The sequence below is a fragment of the Symphalangus syndactylus genome, chromosome 21 (genome assembly GCF_028878055.3).
Source record: "Symphalangus syndactylus isolate Jambi chromosome 21, NHGRI_mSymSyn1-v2.1_pri, whole genome shotgun sequence".
Lineage (NCBI taxonomy): Eukaryota > Metazoa > Chordata > Mammalia > Primates > Hylobatidae > Symphalangus > Symphalangus syndactylus.
The window spans coordinates 38,142,412-38,162,831 of record NC_072443.2 but is presented as its reverse complement, the minus strand read 5'-3'; the positions used below and the strand labels follow the sequence as shown (position 1 = coordinate 38,162,831).

General features: G+C 44.5%; 1 protein-coding gene across 2 annotated transcripts; it reads right to left on the bottom strand.

The window, feature by feature from the left end:
• Nucleotides 1-721: 721 nt before the first annotated feature.
• On the bottom strand, nucleotides 722-15,692 carry TIGIT (T cell immunoreceptor with Ig and ITIM domains). Of its 2 annotated transcripts, none has more exons than XM_055260448.2 (4): nucleotides 15,429-15,692; nucleotides 13,674-14,003; nucleotides 9,855-9,961; nucleotides 722-1,098 (listed from the first exon to the last, which is right to left on the bottom strand). In XM_055260448.2, exons 1-4 carry the CDS (start codon nucleotides 15,487-15,489, stop codon nucleotides 865-867), a joined length of 732 nt encoding a protein of 243 aa, XP_055116423.1. In that variant the 5' UTR covers nucleotides 15,490-15,692; the 3' UTR covers nucleotides 722-864. The 2 variants fall into 2 exon arrangements, with proteins under 2 accessions (XP_055116423.1, XP_055116422.1); XM_055260447.2 differs by having other exon boundaries at nucleotides 722-1,101; nucleotides 15,429-15,684.
• Between the last annotated feature and the right edge of the window lie 4,728 nt (nucleotides 15,693-20,420).

Sequence of the window (20,420 nt, the reverse complement as noted above, 5' to 3'; positions counted from 1 at the left end):
ATAGCCTAGAGGCCTGTATCAGGCCGTCTAATGGATGAGTACATCACAGCAAAAGGAAACTTGAAATGCCTGCCCAGAGAATAAAATCTGAAGTTTGCTGACTCCCTTGGTGCCAGGGCCTTCTTTGTGGGACTTTCAGTTCCAAGAAGTTCCTCCAAGTTCCCTAGACAAAACTCCTGCTCCTCGCAGACTAGCCTCAACATCCCCTTGGTGCTCCCAGGCCACTTCATAACAGATAAGCCTATGCCAACTACCTCACCCAAACTGTCGTGTCTTCCTGAAGGCCTGTGTATGTCTCCTTCTCTCCTTACTATAGTACCTTTTCATGACAACACTGTCTCCCCATTTAACTGTAAGTTCTTGAGGGCAGATACCAAGATTTAGTCACTCTCAAATCTCCCCATAGAGGCTGATACCAGGACTTATTTCTAACCTGCCTTTGAATGAGTGAATGTTACTGAAAATGACAGTGAAAAAATGAGATGAGGATGGCTCTGCAGTCATGCCATCCTCGTCATCAACCACAAAACCTTGTAGCCCAAAATGCTGGCCATTATGAGGAATGTGTCTCTCAGAGACATAGGATCTGCTCAAACTGCCAGATTTAAAACCAGGTCAAGATATTTTTTAACTTTGCATTTATGATCAAGATCCATGCTACTCACCCTAGGCCTCCCATAATGCAAAACGGAATAGAAAGAAAAGGCCAAGGAAATGAAGATGGAGAAGAGGATGACATTTATTCACTCAACTGAACACACACACACACACACACACGCAGCACTCATGGAGAGTACAGTTGCTTATATATTCATCTATAATAGCAAAGACAAAAGTATATCTTCCAGAAGATGCCTCTGGTTGCTAACCAGTCTCTGTGAAGAAGCTGCAGTTACCCAGGCTTCTGTAACTCAGGACATTGAAGTAGTCATGCAGCTCGGCACAGTCCTCTCCCCGCTGCTCTCCACAGAGCCCAGCAGGTGCAGCTTCTGCCTGGACACAGCTTCTTGGGGGTGAGGGAGCACTGGGGCTCCATTCCTCCTGTCCAGCTGATTTTCTCCTGAGGTCGCTTTCCACAGAGTGGACTCTGAGGGATTTCTTCTAAAAACAAACAAACTACAAAGTGAGTATGTGGGGATGTTATTCAAAAGTTACTCCCCAATATGACATATATTGAGAGTTATTGTGATCTCTCTCTTCCTTTCTTACACACATGCACACCGGCAAACTTGTGTTCTTACTAACACCAGTTCCTTAGCCCTTAATTTCTCAACCGCATTACAGCTAGATTTAAAAGCTAACTAGTCCACGGAAACTGCACTTACTACATATACCACATGCCACACACCTTGTTACTTCCTGTTCGCTAAGCTTAGTGAGGCAGCTTTCCATTCTCTATTTTCTTTTACTCTTTACTGCACTTGACTCTGTTGACCTCTTCCTTTCTGAAATGTTCTCTCTCTCTGGCTCCTTTGGCATCACTCTCTCCTGATTCTCTTCTCCTCCTTTGAACCGCCACCTTCGTCTTCAGCCAGGCCTGCCCCTTTTCTCTTTGCACATCAGCTCCCCAAACCATGGGGTTCCCCAGGGTTCTGCTCTCTGCTTTCTCTCACGCTAAACATGCTCTCTGAGCGACTTCATGAGCATCTACTTTCTTATATCTACAACCACCATCTGTCCTCTGAAGATGCCCAAATCTCTATCTAAACTAGCCCAGGCTTCTGCCCTGAGCTCCAGATGCAGGTGTCCACCTGTCCACTGGGCATCATCACCTGATGACCCATGGCAAGCTCAGACTCAACTTGTCTCAAAAGAAACCATCACATTCCCACCCCAACAAACCACTCCTGCCCCTATATTCACCGCCCTGGTTTATGGCAGCAGCTGATCAGAAATCTGGAGGCTAATGTTCAACTCGATTTATCTGTAAAACTTCATCCAATTTTAATCCTAGGCAGTTCTGAAATCTACTCCCTCTTTTCCATCTCTATATCCATGTCTTCTCTCACACCTGGGCTTCATCCTCACTGTTTCTGGACTCCCTCTTACTTCTAGTCCAACTCCACATGGTCAGCAGCACAGTGATTTTCAAAAACAAAAGTTGTGTCAGTCCATATTTCCGCCTAAAACTCTTCAATGGCTCCACTGTATATAGGAGGGTGCTTAACCTGAGTTGCACAGCTGGATTTCAGGGTATTTGTAAATTGTATAGAAAATTTTGCCCAAGAAGAAAATCCATAATTTCACTACATTCCTCACAAGAAACTGTGATGATCCCAAAAACATCCCTTGTGATGGTCCCACTCACCTTTCCAGCTTACATGCTAGGAAAAATGCTAAGTGCCTTACATTAATTATTATTTGACTGAAGTTTTCTCATGACCTTATGAAGGCAATGCCATAATTATCGGCATTTTACAGATGAGAAAACTGAGGTTCATCAAAGTTAGGTGGTACAGCTACTCAAGTGGTTGAGTTGGGACCCAAACCTAGGACTGTCTGATTCCAAAGAACATGCTCCTAAATAACACAGTCTATGGGCTCTCAAGGTCTGTAGTGAATGCTGTTGTGCCTGTCATAGCTAATTTTAGGTATCAGCTTAACTGGATTAAGGGACCTGAGAGAGCTAGTAAAGCCCATTTCGGTGTGTCTGTGAAGGTGTTTCCAAAGGAGATTGGCATGTCAGTTTGAGTGAAGTGAGTGGGTAAGATACACTCTAAATGTAGCCAGGCACTATCCAGTCACCTGGAGGCCTGCCTTTCCCAAAACAGAAGAGAGGCAAAATTGTACTTTCTCTCTTTGGAGTTGGGACACACTCTTCTCCTCCTGTCCTTGGACATCAGGACACCAGGCTCCCCGGCTTTCGGACTCCAGGACTTAAACCAGTGCTCCTGACCCTGGGTTTTCAGGCCCTTAGCCTTGGACTGAGAATTACACCAACAGCCTCGGTGGTTCTGAGGCTGTTGGACTTGAACTGAGCCATGCTACCAGCATCCCAAGGTCTCCAGCTTGCAGACAGCCTGTGGTGAGACTTCTCAGCCTTTACAATCACATGAACAAATTCCCCTAACAAATCCCTCCTCATCTATCTATCTATCTATCTATCTATCCATCCATCCATCCAACCATCCATCCATCTATATCTCTTATTGGTTCTGTCCCTCCGGAGACCCATAACTAATGTACAGTTCCTGCTCAGATCTCTCTACCTGACCAGCACTCCCATTTTCCAGATGCTGGGAGTGTACGCTGTGAGCTCACAGCAGCCCCTTCTCTGGAGAATTGCTCTTGGGCCCTCCCTGGTGAGCAGCCAAAAGTAATGACTGACCTAGGTGGATTTCCAAAACGCCAGCTCCCTGCCTAAAGGTTCAACCAGCTCTGTACAATTCTTGCTTCAGCCAAGTCTCCAGCTGAGACCATATCCATGCTGAGCTTTCTTCCCTTAGCCCTCCCTATACTGCTTCCTTCATACTTTTCATCTGAGAGCTGTCCCAATAAGTCATTCTCACCAAAATTTGCATGTCAGGCTCTATTTCCGGGGACCTGATCTAAAACAGTTGCTGCTGGGAATAGTCCTAGAAGGCAGCCTGTAAGAACAGGATTGCAGAATGGGATCACTCACCTGCTAGATGGCAACACAAACCCCATGACTGGTGGTGAAATGAGATGGGACACAGATGGATGGGAACTATGAGCTGGTGCACTGACTCTAACATTTGAGATGTATAGGGTAAATAGTTAGTGTTAGAACTCTGGAATTGGGTCAATAGTATAGGGTAAATAGTTACTATTAGGACTCAAAATTGACTTTTGCTAAATTGCACCGATGGACTGAAGTGAGAAAATGACAGCCTCAGATCTATCAGCAACTCAGAGTGTGAGAGTTAAAGCTCCTCCTTGGCAGCAGTTAAGAGACACTCATCTATCCACAGCTGAAGACCAGGTATATAAGCTAATTGTAAGAGGGACAGGACTTTAAAGAAGGCGGATTCTAAGCCTAGGTAAATTTTCTATGCTAAAGCTAGCATCTTGATGGTAGAGGAGGAGTCTCCTGAAACTTGGAATGAGAATCTCTGGAAAGATGCATTTGAGAGCCAGGAACCACCTGCTTCTCTTATACCATCTGGAGCTGCAGAAGTGGCCCACTTCCCCTTGATGGAAGAGAATCCCTGCTGGGCCCTTCCTCTGCCTCCCCTACTGTCCATCAGGCCCGTAATTAGGATAAAATCTCAGCCCATGCTAATGGAGGAAGTGCTGGGTCTGCTAAGAGAAGAGAAAGGTTATATACTAAAGGACCTGGCTAACATCTAGTGGCAGGGACTGGGAGAAGATGCCTAGGCATGAATTCTGAAGGTGATGGATTGTGGTGGGGGGTGGAACATGAGACTGGATGAGGGATAATGTGTCAATATTGGAACATTCAATATTTAACACCCTCACAAGGGCCCCAGGAGATGATTCTGATATACTGCTGTCAATAGAGATGACGACACTGCTTTGGCAAACTATGGAAAAGGGAAACAAAATGCTCAGAGAAGCAAGAATGCTGGAATAAACCTACTAAATCAGAAATTTTTTGATTTAGAGTTTTGTGGGTCAAATATGGCCCACTGCTGGTTTTTTACAGCCCTTGAACTAAAGATGGCTTTTATATGTTGTGTTTTTTAAAAACAAAAATAGTTTTAAAAAGTAATATCTTCTGCACAGCAAAAGAAATAATCAGCAGAGTAGACAGACAGCCCACAGAATGGGAGAAAATATTTGTAGACTATATATCCAACAAAAGACTAATATCCAGAATCTACAAGGAATTCAAACAAATCAGCTGAAAAAAAAAGTCTCATCAAAAAGTGGGCTAAGGACATAAACAGACAATTCTCAGAAAAGAATATACAAATGGCCAACAAACATATGAAAAAAATGCTCCACATCACTAATTATGAGGGAAACGCAAATCAAAACGCAATACCACCTTACGCTTGTAAGAATGGCCTTAATCAAAAAATAAAAAAATAACAGATGTTGGCATGGATGTGGTGAAAGGGAACACTTTTACACCGCTTGTGGAAATGTAAACTAGTAGGACTATGGAAAACAGTGTGGAGATTCCTTAAAGAACTAAAAGTAGAACTACCATTTAATCCAGTAATCCCACTACTGGGTGTCTACCCAGAGGAAAAGAAGTCATTATATAAAAAGCAGCACAATTTGCAATTGCAAAAATGTGGAACCAGCCCAAATGCCCATCAATCAATGAGTGGATAAAGAAATTGTAGTGTGTGTGTGTGTGTGTGTGAATATATATATATATATGAATATATATGTGAATATATATATATATATGAATATATATGTGAATATATATATATATATATATACACACCATGGAATACTACTCAGCCATAAAAAGGAACAAAATAATGGCATTTGCAGCAGCCTGGATGGAATTGGAAACCACTACTATAAGTGAAGCAATTCGGGAATGAAAAACCAAACATTGTATGTTCTCACTCAGAAGTGGGAGCTAAGCTATGAGGATGCAAAGGCCTAAGAATGATACAAGGGACTAATGGACTTTGGGGACTCGGGAAAGAGTGGGAGAGGGGTGAGGGATAAAGGACTACACACTGGGTACAGCATACACTGTTCAGGTGATGGGTGCACCAAAATCTCAGAAATCACCACTAAAGGACTTATTCCCCCAAAACCTATTGAAATAAAAAATATATAAAAAATTTAAAAATGTAAATTTATAGAATGAAAAACTAATATTTTATTACACATAAAAATTATATGAAATTAACGTTTTAATGTTTATAAATAAAGGTTTGTTGGAACAGTCATAGTCATTCATTTATATATAATCTATAGCACTTTCACACTACAATGGCAGAGTTGAATTGTTGCAACAGAGACCATATGACCTACAAACCCAAAAAGATATACTATCTGTCCCTTTACAGAGAAATTTTGCCAATCCCTGTACTGAATAATTTCCAAAATCCAATAGCTGATTATATTGGCTCTTCTAGGGAAGATCCAGAGAACATCCCTTAAGATAATAGCAACAATAAAGTGGATAAAAGGAAAAAGAAAAAGAATATCCCTTTTACTAAGCTGGAAAAGAATGTGCTAGGGGAGCTCCAGCATCAATGAGAAGTTTGGTGGTATCTCTCCTCTACAGGCTAGGGCTAAAGTAGGAGATGCTTTTACAGAACTGGATCCCTAGTAGCAATGAGGATGAGGAGATCCCAAAATAGTACAGAACAGATAGCAGCACTTAAGAAACAAAATGGATGTAATTACTTCAAAGGGAGCCAAGAAAACCTGATCTGTGGGGATATTAAAATGGTTAATAGAGCACGGTGTGCCCAGGAGAAATACAGCTGGGCAGCCAAGAAGGGTATTGCTTACATACATAATCAAAAGAGGTCAAGACTACAAGAGAGAAGGCTGAAGCCAGCCAACCCCATGGAAAGTCAAAATCCTTTGTCCAGTGTTCATGTCTATGAGCACTACTTGTATGGATACCAGCCATTTGCCTCTTGGCTCTACTCTCTAACCTTCTCCACCCTATTCTGTGCCCTATGAAGACTGTACTAAATGTACTACATCAATGAGTCCCCTTATCCTCCAACCTAAGTTTGAGGTCAGCCAATGCAAAGCAACAGTAGGGGAATGGAGAGAGGAATGAGATGAGGGTATGTAGTTCCCTTTGTTCTTTCTGCAGGGTGGCCTTGGACTGGTTGTGACCCTCCAGCAAAGACTACAACAATTCTGAAGGAGACCCCTCCACATAACTCTCTCCTTCCAGGCTCCAATAATTAGCCCCTCCCCTCCCCTTTGAAGAACTAGGAATGGTTACAACACCTTGCTACTCCTCCTTGTGGTGTCCTTACATCCTACTAGACTTCTGGAAATCCTATTATTAAACTGTCTTCAAACAACCCAGTTTGAGTACTACATGTTCCCTGCTGGAACCCTGAATAATGCAAGTATAAAATGCTTTGAGCAAGGAGAGAGAGACAGAAGACTGGCAACTATAGCCAAAGTACAGGAAAGATGCAGAGAGGACCTGCACTACACAGGAAGCAGTGGAATGTCAGAGAGGGCTGGGGAATCAAACACTGTAGAAAGGGAGCAACAGGACTCAATAGGTCTCTTCACCTTTTCCTCTTTCTCTACCCTCCAGATGACCAAAGTTAGTCCAGGTGCCCAGAATGAAAATTAACCAGTCTTGAATCCTTAACAGGAAAAGTTGTTCAGCTCCTTCTAAAGAGCCTTTGATTCTTTTATTCCAGACCATCAGGACACTGCTAACAGCAGAGAACCTGTTCACCAACCATCATCACAGCTCCCTTCCGAGCTAAGAGATGAACTTTCATCTTCTTCACCTCCCCCCTCTATTCAATCATATTTCTCTTGTCCTCACCTTCCCATAGAGGGTTCATTTCCTCATTATGTCTATTGTGATAGCCAACACATAAATGAAAATATTACAGATCATTGACTTTCCCAATAGCACCAGCCATACCTCAGCCACTGCAGTTCAACCAGGCTGCAGAATTGAGTTGTTAATTGAATGGAATTAGAGTTGGAGGAAAAGTGGGTTAGGATCTCAGGCGGAGGGTCTAGGGTAAAGGTAGAAATTACAAACTTGCATTTCCCAAAATATTTATGTGGTGACTTGAATTAAGGCAACCTGGGCTGTGCTGACTTAAAGGGCCCAAGAGATCAGACAAAGCAAGTAGTGGAAATTCTTTCACTAACAACAGGTGCTGGAGAGGATGTGGAGAAATAGGAACACTTTTACACTGTTGGTGGGACTGTAAACTAGTTCAACCATTGTGGAAGTCAGTGTGGCGATTCCTCAGGGATCTCGAACTAGAAATACCATTTGACCCAGCCATCCCATTACTGGGTATATACCCAAAGGACTATAAATCATGCTGCTATAAAGACATATGCACACGTATGTTTATTGCGGCACTATTCACAATAGCAAAGAGTTGGAACCAACCCAAATGTCCAACAACGATAGAGTGGATTAAGAAAATGTGGCACATATACACCATGGAATACTATGCAGCCATAAAAAATGATGAGTTCGTGTCCTTTGTAGGGACATGGATGAAACTGGAAAACATCATTCTCAGTAAACTATCGCAAGGACAAAAAATCAAACACCGCATGTTCTCACTCATAGGTGGGAATTGAACAATGAGAACTCATGGACACAGGAAGGGGAACATCACACTCCGGGGACTGTTGTGGGGTGGGGGGAGGGGGGAGGGACAGCATTAGGAGATACACCTAATGCTAAATGACGAGTTAATGGGTGCAGGAAATCAACATGGCACATGGATACATATGTAACAAACCTGCACATTGTGCACATGTACCCTAAAACCCTAAAGTATAATAAAAAAAAAAAAAAAGAAATTCTTTCACTCCTCCCAATCAATGCCAGTAGCTGATGACATCAATTTCACTGATATAATTCTTCATTATTTATAAAGATTTTACATGAAATATGCCACTTGTTCATCACAACTCTATGATATAAAGCAAGCCGAATTATAATACAGCTATGGTTTTAATGTGTCCCCCAAAAGGCCATGTGTTGGAAACTTAATTACCATTGTAATAGTATTAAGTGGTAATGCTTTTAAGAGGTGATTAGGCCATGAAGATCTGCCCTCATGAAGGGATTAACGCCATTATCTCAGGAGTGGGTTAGGTATCATGGGAGTAAGTTCCTAATTAAAAGGATGAGTTTGGCCTCATTTCTGTCTCTCTCTCTCACATGCACGCACTCATCACATGATGCCTTCTGCCACGGACCTTGCCATGAACCTTGCCAAATGCACCATGCTCCTGGACTTCCCAGCCTCCAGAACCATGAGCCAAATAAACTTCTTTTCTTTATAAATTTCCCAATAATTGTATTCTGTTACAGCAGCAGAAAATAGACTAAGACAAATCCCCATTTTATATATAAGGAAATGAAGACCTTGAAAGATTAAGTAACTTTCCTAAAAGCATACACTCATTGCCAAAACTAGAAACTAGATCTTTCAATTCCCCATTCATTACTCTTTCAGCCACAAAAACTCTTAAGCTAAACAGAGGATTTACAACCTGCTGATCTTGCCGTGCCCACTTTACCACTATTTTTTTTTTTTTTTTTAGAGATAGAGTCTTGCTCTGTTGCCCACACTGGAGTGCAGTCGTAGCTCACTGCAGCCTTGAACTCCTAGAGTGAAGTGATCTTCCCGCCACAGTCTCCCGAGTGGGTGGAATTATGTCTATTGTGATAGCCAACACGTAAATTAAAATATTACAGATCACTGACTTTCCCAATAGCACCAGCTGTATCTGTGGCTCCTGAGGTGTGAGCCACAGCTCCTGGCCTAACCCTACATTTTTGGAGTGTTTATTTCTCATTCTACAGACATGCTGGGTAGCCTAGCACTACCAGAGAGTTGTAATAATCAAAAGAGCTAATGTGCAGAAAGGTCTAGCATATATAGATGCCCACGATGCATCAAAATCATAGTAGATGAACTCTCAGAGCAGTGGCTTAAGGGATAAGCAGAAACCAGGAGTTACAGATGACAGCAAGATGGGTAGGAAACAGGTCCAGCTGTCGAGGGGGTCCCTCCCTATGAGAGGGACAAGGGAAGAGCATCAATAACTGCACTAATAGGCAGAACAAATGCCAGGAAAAAGGAACAAAGAGCACTGGAGAAGATCACATCTGGGTCTATCTCTGGGTGGAAAGAGAACCTGAAAGGACCAGGGTGGCAGAGGTGGGGGTGCCCATGACTGAGATGCGCAGCTAGAGCCATTACCTTTCTAGCCAACACGACCACCACGATGACTGCTATGCAGATGACCATCAGCGTCGTGGCCATGGCTCCAAGCAATGGAATCTGGAACCTGGCACTGTGCTCAGCCACTAGAGGGAGGACAAAACAGAGATGAGTGGCAGAAGCCAGAGGTGAAGCTAATTTCCCCAGGGCAGCCTGAGCTTCACGGCAGAGAGGTGAGGATTGGCCAAGCCCTTTGTGTAACCATGGGACTGGAGTCTTTAAGCCCAACACTTTGAACAGCAGAGTTTCCACCTGGCCCATCATGAAATCAATGACTGATCTTTTGGGCAGTGGTGTACCTTGTATATTTGACACCAGAGCAGGTCATTTTAACATTCCTTTCTTCTATTTGGCAAAATCATTTTTGGTAATCATGAAATGAAACAAATAGTAGCTCCAGAAAAAAACTCGGAAAGTGAATATTTTCTTTTATTGAACTTCAAATATGAAATCATATCAATAAAAATATTTAATTCAAAATTAAAATAAAGTTAACATTAAATTACAAAAATGAAAAAAAGTGTGTAACCTTTTACCTTAAGCCTGTAACACTTATTTCCAGCTAGGCTGTGAAACCCTGGAGGGCATGAGGCTCTGGACTCTTATCCTTTGCTGTTTTCTCAGCATCTGACACATAGTGAATGCTCAATAAATATTTGTGGCATAAGTGAAATCATGAACTAGTGAATCTCATTAAGGGATAACATGTAAGTGGAAGCAAGAAGATGCAGGAGGGGAGTTTTGAAGAGATGAGTAAGATCTGACCCAAGATGAACGTGAGAAAAAGAGCACCTTCACCCCCACGCATGCTGTGCTGCAGGTGGGTTTCCAGGCTGCCCCAGGAGCTCGGGCAGTACTCAGGTATCCAGGGGAGTCTTCAAAGGAGAAGGGTGCAGCAGAAAGCCTCGCATCTCATCCCTCTAACTAAGGGTCTGGGTTGCTAAAAGGTAGCTTAGGAATCCAATCCATAGTAAGACAAGGGTGGTGCCTGCAGAATTCCAATTCCCCGGAACATGTTCCTCCTGCCTTGAGGGACTCAGTCACAGTGGGCCAGGACGGCCCCTGGTTAGCCATAGCCATACAGTTAGCTCTGGAGGAAAGCGGGCAGATGGAAAGCAAAGGGGTCATAGAGAACACACTGCAGCAGGTAAGAGGGGCTGCAGAGGGCTATCCATAAAACCAGGAAAGGATATATGATCAGTTTGGGGACAGAGCCAGATTGGAGCCAGGGTTAGGCCTGGGTTCTCTTACACCTTGGGGACAGATGAAGATAGATGGAGTTAAAAACATGTTGAGGTTTAGGGAAGATTGTGATAATGAGTTTGGTTAGGTTTAAGGATAAGTTCGAGATACAATTGGGACCGGAGTGGAACTTGGGATATTAGATATATCAATTTCATTGGAATTTTTGGTTTGAAATAAAAGCACCAATGTCTCCATTCACAGTTATGGTCATAGAACAAAGACATCAAGGTCTTTGAAACAGAAGCAGCCCTGAGTAAGCATGACATCGCTACCTGCAGAGTGGGGAAGGGGCGGACTCTGTATAAGGGTTACTTAAAACTTCTGCCTATTAACCAGGTTAACTTTGGGGTTAAGTACAATTTTAGCATTAAGGTTAGGAATAGCTTAAATATTACAGATAGTATTAGGATAGGGACTTGGACTAAGGTTTGAGATTAGGTTCAAAAAGAAGCCAGGGTTGGCACTAATGCAAGTAATTAAGGAGAGTTAGCATTCCACGTAAGCAACTGACCACTTGGGAAACAAGAGGGAAGAGCCAAGTGACCAGTGGCGTTCCCTGGAGTCTGCAATGGCAAAAGGGTGAAAACATACAGGCTTTGCGGGGAGGCTGCACAGGGGTCCAACAGAACATCTTCTGATCTCTCTCCCCAGGGGTCCATGAGCCACAGAGAAGAAATTTGCACCTTCATTTCCCCAGGTTCAGGCTGGGAAACAGCTGTGCCACTGTGGCCTTGGGGAGAAGCGTGCATGTCAGGACCACCGATCCATGAATGGCCTAGCCTGGGGATTAGCAACCAGACATAGGTCCCATGTGGTCTTCAGTTGCTGGGACCACCACTCCACAGGGGCCTTCTGCCTGATGAACTCCCTCCCTGTTCCTGGTCCTGCCGTCTGGTGATGGGTCCTCTGGCATATGACACTGGGGTAAAGAGGCCAGAATGGTCAAGGCCATCACTTGGTTACTTTGCCAAAATCTAGGTCCCCTCCCCTGCTTATTGTCCCACGCCTCCTCTAACCATGAACCAATAAATAGCATAAAAACTAGCCCTTATTAAGTTAAGCTTATTACCTGTCTAGCACTGTTGTAAGACCTTACTTGTATCAACTCATGAAATTATTTGCCACATTTTATCGACAAGAAAACTGAGAAAAAAAGTACATAATTTACCCAGATTTCGTGGGGGCAACTGCAATAGTCAACCCAGACAGTGCAATTCCAGAGCTCGGCTCTTAACCGGTCTTTGTTTGGCCTATGTGAAATCAGTTAAGAAGTAACACTTTGGGAGGCCGAGGCGGGCAGATCACTGGAGGTGGGGAGTTTGAGACCAGCCTGACCAACGTGAAGAAACCCCGTCTCTACTAAAAATACAAAATTAGCCGGGCATGATGGCACATGCCTGTAAACCCAGCTACTCGGGAAGCTGAGGCAGGAGAGAATCGCTTGAACTCAGGAGGTGGAGGTTGCAGTGAGCTGAGATTGCGCCATTGCACTCCAGCCTGGGCAACAAGAGCGAAACTCCATCTCAAAAAAAAAAGAAGTAACATTTGAAAGGAAGCTTTAAGGTAACCTTTTATCTTCTCAGTTTACACATATTTTGCGACCATATAACTTAATCTCCAACATAACTGATAGCAGTAAATAGGAGTTCTGAGGATGCAGTTTAGAACAAAAACATCTGTGTTAAAATCAGCTCTACCACTCTGAGCAACTCCTAAGCCCCAGCTGCTGCCTGCATCAAACAAATGGGAATCATACTAATAGTTAACACTTATACAGCACTTACCACGTTCCAGGCATTGTCCTAAGGACATTTTCTTGTAGTAGGGAATTTAATCCTACATTAGCATCCCATAAGGTCTTATATTCATCTTCCTTTCACAGACAAGAAAACTGATACACAGAGAAGCTAAGAAATCCTGTCTGACGGCAACAGCAGAGCCAGGATTTGCACCCAGACTGTCTGGTGTCAGAGTCTGAGCTTTTAACCATGGTACTATGCTGTCTCTCAGATAAGATAAGAATCCTTTTCTAACCTCTGGGAATTGGTTTAAATGTGCAGGTGGATAATGAATATGAGGGCATTTTGGAAACTTGGAAGTATCACACAAATGTAAATTATTGTACAATTAAACTTAGCACCAGCTGTGCTTTGTTTTTAACCAGCTCTAATCTTTATACACTTAGGGGTTAATTCTAATTTGCACAATTATACTAAACCAATAAATGGGAACTTTTGCATATGACCTCATCAACTGGTCTTCCTAGGAAATATAGGTAAGATGTGCTTCTTACATAAGAACAGTGGTTCTCAGTATTGGCTGCCCATTAGAATCACCTGGAAATGCTTTTAGCCCCTACCCTGTTTAGCTCTGCTATTAGGGATTCTGATTGAATTGGTCTGGGTGAGGCCTCAGCATCAGTATGATTTAAAATCTCCTCAGGTGATTCAAATGTGATCCCGAATTGAGAAGCCCTGCTGTGCAGTGTTTCGGGATTGCCTTTTCTATGCTAGAGGGAGAGGTTTATCCACCAACTTGCTCCAGCAGGAATACCTGAGCTTTCTAGGACCTCCAGGAAGATTCTCCCTGTGTAAGTCCCATCAGGGTAGGTGTGATAGATGCAGAAGTACTCCCCTGTATCGTTCATGGTCAGCGACTGGAGGGTGAGGCCCAGGCCAGGGCCTGGGGCCACTCGATCCTTGAAGGATGGGGAGATGTGCCACCCCAAGTCAGCATTACAAATGGCCAGAAGCTGGTCCTGCTGCTCCCAGTTGACCTGGGTCACTTGTGCCGTGGTGGAGGAGAGGTGACATTGTAAGATGATAGAGCCACCTTTCTCTGCAGAAATGTTCCCGGTTGTTTCTATTGTGCCTGTCATCATTCCTAGGGAAGAGGACAAAGCACATGTGAGTCCTGGGTCAGGAGCTGGCCTTCAACCTTCCTAGAAAAATTCTAAGGGGCTTTGAGGCCCCAGCTGGGTTTTGGAATGATAGTTTCTCCAGTCCGTCCTGTTGCTCCTCCATAGAGGCTGTAATTATTTCCTGTTTCTTCCATTTCAAGAGACGCTCCTTTCCATGCCTGTTATTCAAGGCTCCCAGTCCCCCACTCAGCTTGTCTTTCCAGTCTTCTCACCCTTCTCCACACATCTCTACTCCAGCCCAGCCCAGCCCATCTCCTCCCCACCCACTGCCCTATGCTTCCAGAGCTGACTTCTGTCCCTCTTTATGCCTCACCCACAGGGAGGCTTGTCAAGGCTGCACTCCCTCCCCGCCTCCTAGAAGACCCCAGCCCATCTCAATCTCCCTTCTCCTTTCACATTCACTGCCTGTATTGTATAATTAGCACCTTACTAAATGCCTGGCTTATGACTACACAACTTAGCACGTTGCCCCCTCAGCATAGTCTGCTGTGTAGCTTCATGGCCAGCTTGTTATTTTCATAGGCCTATTTTGTCTACCCACTTAGAATATAAGCCCTTGTCAGCTGACACCACCTCTTCTGTTTTTATTTTGTTTTGTTTTTATGTTTCTTCCTGCGGCCTAGTTCTGTGCTGGATGCATTATCCTTTGAAATAAAACCTTGCTGTTTGGTTGATTGTCATTTGCAGTGCCTGAAAAAACCTTCAGGAAAGTCAAGAAATCCAATAGCAAAGGAAGCTTAGCAGGAAACCCTGCTTCTCCCAGGCATAACCACCCTCTCAGCACTTAACCTCTCCCCAGCAACCCTGGGCACATCTCCATGCTCAGATAGTTCAGAAAGCAACATAAAAACTAATTTATACCCTAGTTTTTAAATATTTGTGTTCCCCTCCCTCAGAAATATTTGTCTCCAATTTTTAATATAGAAGAAATAAATTTAACAAAAAAATCAGTCTCCAGTGGTAGAATCTCTGGAATCTGTGAAAAAGACATTTTCAATTCACAGAGAACTTATGATGTTTTCCCGGAAAGTTCCTGAAAGGCAACAGAAAAGAAGCTGGAGCAGGAATGAGCTTCTAAAAGCAAACTGGCAATGCCTCCTGCCCAGCCCTTCTTCTTCTCCTGCTCCTTCTTGTGCTGGCCAGTCAGGCTCCTCCAACCCCAAGAGTCTGCAAAGTCCTTCATCTGCCACCAACAACAGAACCACACCTCATTCTCAGAGATTGTCCTTTCTTACATAAGAGTACACAGGACTCTAAAAGTTGCAATTTCTTTCTCTCAAGCAGCTGTGGCATGCTCTTGGAGTCTTCCCTACACAAGCACCCAAGTCTCCACACCAAGCTGAGCCTTGTTTTTCCTCCCTGCTGCTCTGCTGGGTTTCAGGCCTTACCTGAGGCGAGGGGAGCCTGCCTCAGCCCCTGGGCCCAGATCAGGAGGAGACACCACCGCATGCTTCTGCCCAGAGGGCCTACAGGAAGCAGATGTGGCCTCTTCTACCACCGAAAGTAGCCGACTGCAGATAGGACGGTAAAACTGAGCCTCTGAGAAAAGACGGTCTCGGAAAAACCAAGTTTGGCAAAAACCATGTTAAAAACACATAAAGTTTTCAACAAATACACAAACTGCATAGGGTGAGCCACAAGAAAGGCCGTGAAGGAAACATTTAAAAATAAATGAAAATTGTGGTTAGAGGTACACTCGTCTTTGGATTATAATTAGTCAATCTATTGTTTTTAAGTTCTGTCTTAATGTGTTTTCTAAAAATCAGCCTTTATTCAAAGAGCTCAAGGGCATCTGTGTAGTGCCCAAGATTCTGAAGAATCTGCTACTGATGAGGAACTGTTGGCTGAGCTCCTCTGGCATCCTCCTGATGAAGAATGTGCAATGATAAGAGAAACTTATCATTGTAGGGACTTACAGGCCAGGGACTGCACTTGAAATCTAATAAACAGGTGAACGAGAAGTGTTTACTTGGGGGATGATACATGGATGGGACAAAGGTCTTGGGCAAACACAGCAACTTTCCCTTGAAGAAGGTCTTCTCTTCGAATCTTATTTCTTTTGTCTTGTTTATCTGGACTGAGACTTTGTTGAATTCTGGCTTAATTTCTCTGGTGCAGTAGGATCAGAGGAGATTAGAGGAGAGAGCTTTCCTGTGCACAGTGACCTCATGAGAGCTGCAAATGCAAAGAAGCGTGAGCCCCTGGGAGCTGACCCAGGAGAGGGATTGGTTGACATTTGCCTGGAGCTCCCAGCCTATTACCAGGTCCTACTATGGACCCATCCTTCTTTCTTCCCTCCCTCCCTTCGTTCATTTGAAAGTCCCTGAGTGCCTACAAAGCACCAACCTCAACACCAGGCTCTGAAGATATGAGAGTAAATAATCACAGCCCCTACCCTCAAATAGTTTACAAAGCTTGTTCCTTGGTGAACTCAGTCAGGAGAGCGGGTAGAGGATCCACATTCACCTGCCTTGCAGGTTCTCAACACAGTTACCTTGGGGATGCTCCATGTTGTATATCCTGAAAATCTGCATCTGCACCCAGAAGCATCTGAAGCCTGGTGCCCCGCCCCTTCCATTCCAGCCATGCACCTCTACCATTTCACACCATCCAGGCTCCTACCCTTCTTCTCTCTTGCAAGGTCTTCTATCTCAGGCCAGTCGTCTCCCCTCTCTGGGTTCTGCCTATTCCCAACTCTATGACTTGTATACCCCTTATACCCCACCTCCAGACCCTTAGACAATATACGCCTTACCAGCTTCTCTCTGCCTACCCAATGCAACCTGTCCTTCAAGGCTCACATCAAGAGATGCCTTGCCTTTCAATAGCTACAAAGCCTTCAGCTGAAGGAGAAATAATACCTAATGTGTGACCAAGGGAAGGTGCCGAGGTTGAACTGGAGGGATGTTTCCCAAACTCACTAAGGCCGGGGAGCCAGGAGCGGCAGGGCCAAGAGCAGCTAGTGGGACTACAGCACAGAAAGTGGTGGATACTAGGATTTGGGCTATAAAAATTTACAGCCTGTGTTTCCATAGTGGGGCTGGGTGGGAGCCAAAGAGGTGAGACTTGTCTTATAACATGAGATATCCAAAGAAACTTAGAGTTGGTTTTAAACAATTGTTAAATAATTTTTCTGTTTTTTGCTAAGTAACCAGTCCAAAGAGGAACATGGTCAAGTCCATTTTGATCAATGGTGCTCTTGAGGGGGATGATTAACAGACTGGGTCTAAAGTCATCCTGTTTGGTGACCTTGGAAAACTTTCTCAACCTCCTGAAGGCTCAGTTTCCCCATGTGCATATAGGAATAAGAGTACCTCTTTCATAGGGTTGTGAGGATTTAACACACTAGTGTTTGGTGAGGTGTTCAGCACAGTGCCTGGAAGATGGCAGGGGTTCAATACATCAATAATAGTATTGATAACAATATTAATTAAGGAAGTGAAAGGAAAATTGGAGGACAATATCCCTATCTATATAATGTGCTTTGTCAAGAGTAAAATCCTAGTCTCCAGACTCCAAGGCCAGGGTTCCACCCAGCCTCTTCATTCTGCCCTCCTTATCTGATAGAACAGGAGGATAGCATGTTTCTGCAGGAAAGTGACCACTTGCCAGCTAGACCCTGAGGCTGCCTTGGAGGAAAGCAAATGGCAGAAGTCTCTCCCCAGGGAATCTACCCCAGACCTTCCAGAGCCTCCTGCAGAGACTCTACGGGGAACCTGGCTGGTTCCCACCCACTCAACACCGTCCCCAGCACTGAGCGGCTCAGCTGTGAGAAGCAGGCCTGCTCTGAGAGCTCCCTGGGCCACCCTGAGCTTTTAAGGCCAGTCAGCAACCCCCGTGGCATAGCAGGGATCTGTGAGGTCCATCAGGTGCTGACTCACATTTCTATTTTAAAAATGCTAAAATCAGCCACTGTGCTTTATTCTCCCCTGACTTTTGGGGCTGTGAGTTGGACAAGTCTGGTCCGCCTTGATGCAGCTGGGTGAGTGCAGGTGCTGAAAAAGAATGTCACGTTTGCCTGTGAAAGGGGAAGAAGTGCTGGCCTAGACTGTAAAACCCCCTTATCAGTTCACAGCTGGGCCTTCCCCTAGCCCGCCCTGCGCCCTGTGAAAGTCCCGGGCCAGCCTCACTGGAGTCCACAGCCTCCAACCACAGGCACGGTCCTGAAAACCTGTGGCCCGCAGCCCTCAGCCAAGCGGGGCTGGGAGTGGTGGTACCTTCCACAAGACCGGTGGCTTGTACACGGGAAACACAACCTAGGGTTCTCCCAGAGCACAGACCAATCTCCCAGCAGTGTCTTTGGGCTTCTGCTTCTCCAAAGTCTTCCCTCTGGCTCAGAAGTGGTAGGCGAGCTCCATGGCTGTCACAGCTGTCTGATGCCTCCTGTCTCTGCCTGGATTCAAGGGCAACATCCTGCAGCAGCAGCAGGGGGTCGTGCTCTCTCCTCCAAGCTCCCCACTCTCCGCCCTGTAGAACAGCGCCTCCTGGTGGCAGGTTATATTACGGCGGGGGGCGAGAAGGCCCTGCCTCTTGTCTTACATGTAAGGAGAGAAGGGCGAGGAAGCACGGGAGCCCTGACATAGGAGAGACAAGGGGATCTGGCTGCCCTGGGGCACCAGGAAGGGCCCGCCCTGTGTCCTATCATCCCCAGCTGTCTCACAGCCTTAGCCAAGCTTCCTCACAGTGGGGCGGCGTCCTGAGTAATGGAGTTCCAAAGCCACTTGTGGAGAGAGCTGCCTCACAAAATCAGACTCCACGCGAAAGGACTGCCCTTGATCTGAGGCTTATTAACAAGCCATGGGACTTGGCTGACACCGGCAAATACAAATGAGGAGAACTTGGGGGTGGGACCGCTGATTTCTGTTTGTCAAAACTCCCTCCCGTGAGGTGGCTCTGAGGATCTATCTCCTCCATCCTCCAAGGCTGCCAAGAAGTTCAACCGACTATGGGAAATTTCTTTCTTCTTTCCAGCTGTGAAAATAGGACAGAGACCACTAGGATAGGTTGGAATGCAAAGTCAGAAGAAAAATCTTTGGGAAGAGGCAGCTGATCCTCTCAGCTTAGGCCTCTCCTGCCGCCTCTCTTCACAGCCCTCCTACCCACCCACATTGCTTGCCTCCTTCTCTTCCTCTATCCTAGATGGGATTAAACTATTGTATAATTAGAAAAATTAGGCAATGACACTTGTTAAAGCAATGATACTTGTTAAGCGTCATTGACACTTGTTAAGCAATGACACTTGTTAAAGGTAAGGCAGCCTTTACTCAGGACCATCACAATAGGTATAGAGACCAAGGCAACGGGATTTTGCAGTGGGGAAGAGTTTGGGCTCAATTCTGAATACAGCATGGGCAATGGGAATTTATCACCAAGAAGCAGAGTGGGGTCAGTGGATGGAAAAGTGCTAAGAGGGAACATCACGGGTAAGGAAGATTCTGGCTAAACTGACCTAATAGGATTCTTGCTAAAGACAGGCCAGGGTAGATCAGACATGAACTGAGAAATGGTGGAGGATGAGAAACCTGATAAGATATCAAGGGTGATCAGATATAGGGGGATAGGGGTTCTTGCGAAACTGATTTATCCTTGTTCTTGGCTAAAAAATGGATTTTACAAGGAAGTGCATGGATGGGCCTAGGAGAAGGTTCAGGAGCCTGACAAAGTTTGGTCAAGCAAAGAATCATTGTTACTCTCAATCCTTTATACTATCAATCCATCCAAGCCCCATCTGCCTTGGGAAAGGTAGCCTGTACCCCTGGACACTTCCTTCCTTCTTCCTCCTACCTAGAGCCCTCAGTCATCCAAGACAACTAGGACTGGGATAGAAGTACACGTGAACATATCATTCCAAGACTCCCTCAAGCATCAAGAGCTCCTCCTGCCCCCAGCAAAAAGAATGCCACACCTAGAAGATTTCACAAAGAGACTACAACAAACTTCTGAAGAGCAGATAATTTCAATGTTACTTAAAATATACAGATATAGAACAATAAAGAAAGCCTTCTTAATTAGTTTTATGATATGAATTCAAAACTGATATAAAAGTGATTAAGATTGCACACAATTAAAGAACACTAGATTTGAATCTCACTTCCATATATTGAGGAAAAAATTCTAAATATTGTTACGCAGAGTCCGATAATATATTAAACAAAATACATAATCACCAGGTAGGGTTTATTCCAGGGTAGAAAGAAGCCAGGCACAGAAAGACAAACATCACATGTTCTGACTTATTTGTGAGAGCTAAAAATTAAAACAATTGAACTCATGGAAATAGTAGAAAGATGGTTACCAGAGGCTGAGAAGAGTAGTGAGGGGGTGAGAGGGAAGTGGGAATGGTTAATGGGTACCAAAAAAAATAGTTAGAAAGAATGAAT

Bases quoted from the DNA above. Each gene is read 5' to 3' on its own strand.
- TIGIT (XM_055260447.2), bottom strand. From the start codon at position 15,489: ATGCGGTGGTGTCTCCTCCTGATCTGGGCCCAGGGGCTGAGGCAGGCT. The intron at 14,004-15,428 runs GTAAGGCCTGAA...CCTCTTCCCTAG, and splicing joins GCAGGCTCCCCTCGCCTCAG to GAATGATGACAGGCACAATA. The intron at 1,102-9,854 runs GTAATGGCTCTA...GTTTGTTTTTAG, and splicing joins TGGTCGTGTTGGCTAGAAAG to AAGAAATCCCTCAGAGTCCA.